Genomic DNA, 4,359 nt, shown 5'->3' with positions numbered 1-4,359 from the left:
GTAATCTTGGTGTTTCGACAGATTCGTGGGATCTCTTTGTTATTTTTCTAATATCCCAAAAATTAGATAAATCATCTCGACGAAATTGGGAAAATTTCCTGGTGCATAAAAACTCAAGTTTCAAAAATAAAACAAACGAGTTACCAAAACTCGAAGATTTTTTCACTTTCCTAGAAGATTCTTTTCGTTCCTTGGAAGCCGTTGAAACCAAGATCTCAATACATAGCAAAGAAAAGACAACGATTCCAAATAAAACTCAAGTTTGTTCAAGATCTTTGCATACTTCGAAGCGCAATTTCAAAACTCCATCTTGCATTTGCTGTCACGAAACACATTACCTATATCTTTGTCCACAATTTAAGGCTTTTTCTTCCGACAAAAAAATAGAGTTTGCAAAAAACAATAATCTTTGCCTAAATTGTCTTGTCCAAGGACATACTGTATCACAGTGTAAAATTAAATACAACTGCCGCATATGTAACAAACGTCATCATACTTTAATGCATATTGAAAACAATAATTCTTCCAGTGTACAAATTTCAAATAATGGTACTTCCAAAACACAGTCTCTTGTGTGTACTGATTCTACTGCCATGACAGTTCCTCAAATACTTCTTGCCACAGCAAAAGTAAAAATTTCTACACCTTCTGGTGATCATTTTCTGAGAGCTCTTGTTGATCAGGGATCTCAATCTTCATTCATAACTGAAAGATGTGTTCAACGTCTTAAACTTAAAAAATATCCGTTTAACTGCGTAGTCAGTGGAATCGGATCATCAATTTCAAACGTCTGTAAAAGTTTTGTAGAATTTCTATTGAAATCTTGCACAAATTCTAATTTCGAAACGCTAGTAAAAGCACTAGTTATGTCATCCATTAGTGACTACCTACAAAGGTATCCAGTTTCGTCAACTTTACCAAAAGAATTCGACAATATTACTCTAGCTGATCCATCCTTTTCTGAGCCTGGTAATATAGATATTCTCATCGGTGCTGATATTTTCCACGAAATAATTCTGGATGGTGTAATAAGGCCTCAAAACGGACCTTTAGCCCAGCATACTGAACTGGGTTGGATATTATCTGGTCCTATTAATTCAAAAAATAGTTTATCTATTGAAAACACAAGCTCATTCCATACACAAGTCAATGCAATTGATAATTCACTTCGAAAGTTCTGGGAACTAGAAGAAGTTTCTACTTCAAGAATTTCTACTCCTGAAGAAACAGCTTGTGACAATTACTTTCAAAATACATTTTCTCGTTCTGCTAATGGAAGATATAAAGTAAAACTTCCTTTCAAATCCAAAGTGCTCAATGAAGACTACCCGATCTTTAAAAATTCCTTGCTTAATGCACAGAAAAGGTTCAGTCATCTCGAACAAAGAGTGTTTCCAAAAAATCAAACTCTTAAAGAAGAGTATTCAAAATTCATTAATGAGTACATAAGCCTCAGTCATATGAAATTTAAATGTAATCTTCAAGATCTTCCTCCAACTGAAAATGGTTTCATACTACCACATCATGGAATATGGAAGGAAAGTAGATCTACAACAAAGTTAAGAGTTGTATTTGATGGATCATCAAAACCAGTCAACTCCACTTCTCTCAATGAAGAGCTTCTTCCCGGTCCATCGTTACAAAACGATCTTTCATCAGTCATTCTGAAATGGCGTAAATTTCTCTTCGTTTTCACATCGGACATTGAGAAAATGTTCCGACAAATCATTGTTCATCCTGAAGAAACAAAGTTCCAGAGGATCCTATGGCGTCCCGATACGTTCAGTTCACTTCAACTGTATGAACTGCAAACAGTTACTTATGGTACAACTTGTGCTCCATATCTTTCAATCAAAGTTCTGCAACAGTTAGCAAATGATGAAGCAGACAATTTTCCTAAAGGAGCTGAAGTTTTGAAAAACGACATTTACGTTGACGATATAATTTCTGGTGCTGACGACATCAGTTCAGCAAAGACAATTCAAAAGCAACTCAAGGAGCTTTTAAGTTCCGGAGGGTTTAATCTAAGAAAGTGGACTTCAAATTGTCCAGAACTCCTTTCTGATTTACAACCAGAAGATTGTGAGTTTTCATTCAATCTTGATGATTCAAACTCATCAGTTAAAGCTTTGGGTTTATTTTGGAATCCAAAATATGACTATTTCTTCTTCAAAATATCGCTTCCCATGTGTAATATTTTCACAAAAAGAACATTACTTTCCGATGCATCGAAGCTTTTCGATCCACTTGGCTTACTGGCGCCAACAACAATTCTGGCTAAAATATATTTTCAGCAACTTTGGCTGGAAGGTATTGGATGGGATGATCCTCTTCCACATAAATTAAGTTCTGAATGGGAACAGTATAGAAATAATCTATCATTCTTACAAACTATAAAAATACCTAGATGGCTAGGTACTATAAGTTCTTCATCTATAGAAATTCATGGCTTTTCTGATGCTTCGAACAATGCATATTCTGCCGTTCTATATTGTAGAACTCATAGACCTAACGGACAGATTTTTGTCAATATTATTACTGCAAAAACTAAAGTTGCACCAATTAAACAAATTTCATTGCCGCGACTAGAGTTGTGCGGTGCAGTTCTCTTGGCTAAGTTGTTTAAAAAATGTATATCGGCTACTCAAATTGAAACTTATAACTTAGAATCATACTTCTGGACAGATTCTACCATAGTTCTAAGCTGGATTCATGCTTTACCTATTCGTTGGAAAACTTTTGTCGCCAACCGTGTAAGTGAAATTCAAGAAATAGCGAATGTTAATCAATGGTTTCATGTAAGTTCAGAGGACAATCCAGCTGATTGCGCTTCTAGAGGAGTTCAACCTCAAGATTTAGAAAACCATGAACTCTGGTGGAACGGTCCTCGGTGGTTAAGTTGCTCAAAAGTCGATTGGCCCAGTCAAGATGCCTCTCGTTTTTTTACTGATCTTGAGCAAAAAACGAAAATATTTGCATGTACTAATGTAATTATTCAATTTTCCACTAACCTCTTAAGTAGATTCAGTTCACTAAACCGTTTACTACGAGTGACGTCTTATATCCTAAGACTTCGACCTAAAAGGCTGAGAATTTTCAGTGGTTACTTAAAGGCTATAGAAATTCAAACTTCATTAAAACATCTCATAACATTATCTCAATCCTTATCATTTCCTAACGAAATTAAAAGTCTTACAACTAAAAAAGAAATTTCTTTCAAAAGTAAAATTCTTAATTTACATCCATTCGTTGATAAAAATAACCAACTTCGTGTTGGAGGTCGACTTCGTTTTGCGAACATAGACGACGATTCAAAATATCCTTTGATTCTATCAGGTTCTTGTAATCTTTCAAAACTTCTTGTTGCTGACGCGCACTTAAAAACCCTACATGGTGGACAACAATTAATTATGTCCTATATTCGAACCAAGTATTGGATAACAAATTTACGAAATGTTGCAAAAGCAGAATTTCATGCTTGTGTTACTTGCACTCGCTTTAACAAAATGCGTACCACGCAACTAATGGGTTCACTTCCCAAAGTAAGAGTGAATAAAAGCAGGGCATTTCGACATAGCGGTGTAGATTATGCTGGTCCTTTCGGCCTTAAGCTTTCCAAAGGTAGATCGACGAAGACCTACAAGGGTTTTATTTGCATATTTATTTGTCTGGTCACAAAAGCGATTCATATCGAGCTTTTCTCAGATATGACTTCCGAAGGTTTTTTGGCTGCATTCCGAAGGTTCACTGCGCGAAGAGGAGGCTGTAGTCACTTATACAGTGACAATGGAACCAACTTTGTGGGAGCCAACAAAGAGCTTATAAAGATGAATCGTCAATTTCTTCAAATTCTTTCGGCTGACGTCCGTGCCCAGATGGAAAATGAAGGAACTTCCTGGAGTTTTATTCCGCCTGCCTCACCACACTTCGGTGGATTATGGGAGGCAGGAGTAAAATCAGTTAAGTACCATCTTAAACGTATATTATTAAATAGAATTCATTCATATGAAGAAATGTATACACTTCTAGTTCAAATCGAAGCCTCACTTAACTCCAGACCACTGTGCCCACTCACCGATGACCCTACGGACTTAAGTGTACTCACTCCTGCCCATTTCCTTATTGGAGAGCCTACGAATATTGTTCCAGAACCATCACTACTTGATCTTAAGACCAACCGACTCAACAGATGGCAACATATCCAACAAATGTTCCAGCACTTTTGGGATAGATGGCACAAGGAATATTTATCACGCCTTCAACAACGTCCAAAGTGGACCAAATCTAGAAGAAACGTCGAAAGAAACGACATAGTAATCATCAAAGATGAAAGATATCCTCCAGCGAAGTGGCCACTGG

General features: G+C 36.4%; 1 protein-coding gene across 2 annotated transcripts; it reads left to right on the top strand.

Moving 5' to 3' along the window:
* Positions 1-1,374: 1,374 nt before the first annotated feature.
* On the top strand, positions 1,375-4,120 carry LOC129953468 (uncharacterized). 2 transcript variants are annotated; one of them, XM_056066718.1, is made up of 2 exons: positions 1,375-3,964; positions 4,030-4,120. In XM_056066718.1, the coding sequence occupies exons 1-2, from the start codon at positions 1,461-1,463 to the stop codon at positions 4,049-4,051; spliced, it is 2,526 nt and encodes an 841-aa protein (XP_055922693.1). In that variant the 5' UTR covers positions 1,375-1,460; the 3' UTR covers positions 4,052-4,120. The 2 variants fall into 2 exon arrangements, with proteins under 2 accessions (XP_055922693.1, XP_055922692.1); XM_056066717.1 differs by having other exon boundaries at positions 1,380-3,959.
* Positions 4,121-4,359: the final 239 nt, after the last annotated feature.

Source organism: Eupeodes corollae, unplaced genomic scaffold (genome assembly GCF_945859685.1).
Source record: "Eupeodes corollae unplaced genomic scaffold, idEupCoro1.1 scaffold_191, whole genome shotgun sequence".
NCBI lineage: Eukaryota > Metazoa > Arthropoda > Insecta > Diptera > Syrphidae > Eupeodes > Eupeodes corollae.
This window is presented reverse-complemented; position numbering and strand designations above follow the sequence as displayed.

Bases quoted from the DNA above. Each gene is read 5' to 3' on its own strand.
- LOC129953468 (XM_056066717.1), top strand. From the start codon at position 1,461: ATGAAATTTAAATGTAATCTTCAAGATCTTCCTCCAACTGAAAATGGT. The intron at 3,960-4,029 runs GTTAAGTACCAT...ATACACTTCTAG, and splicing joins GGGAGGCAGGAGTAAAATCA to TTCAAATCGAAGCCTCACTT.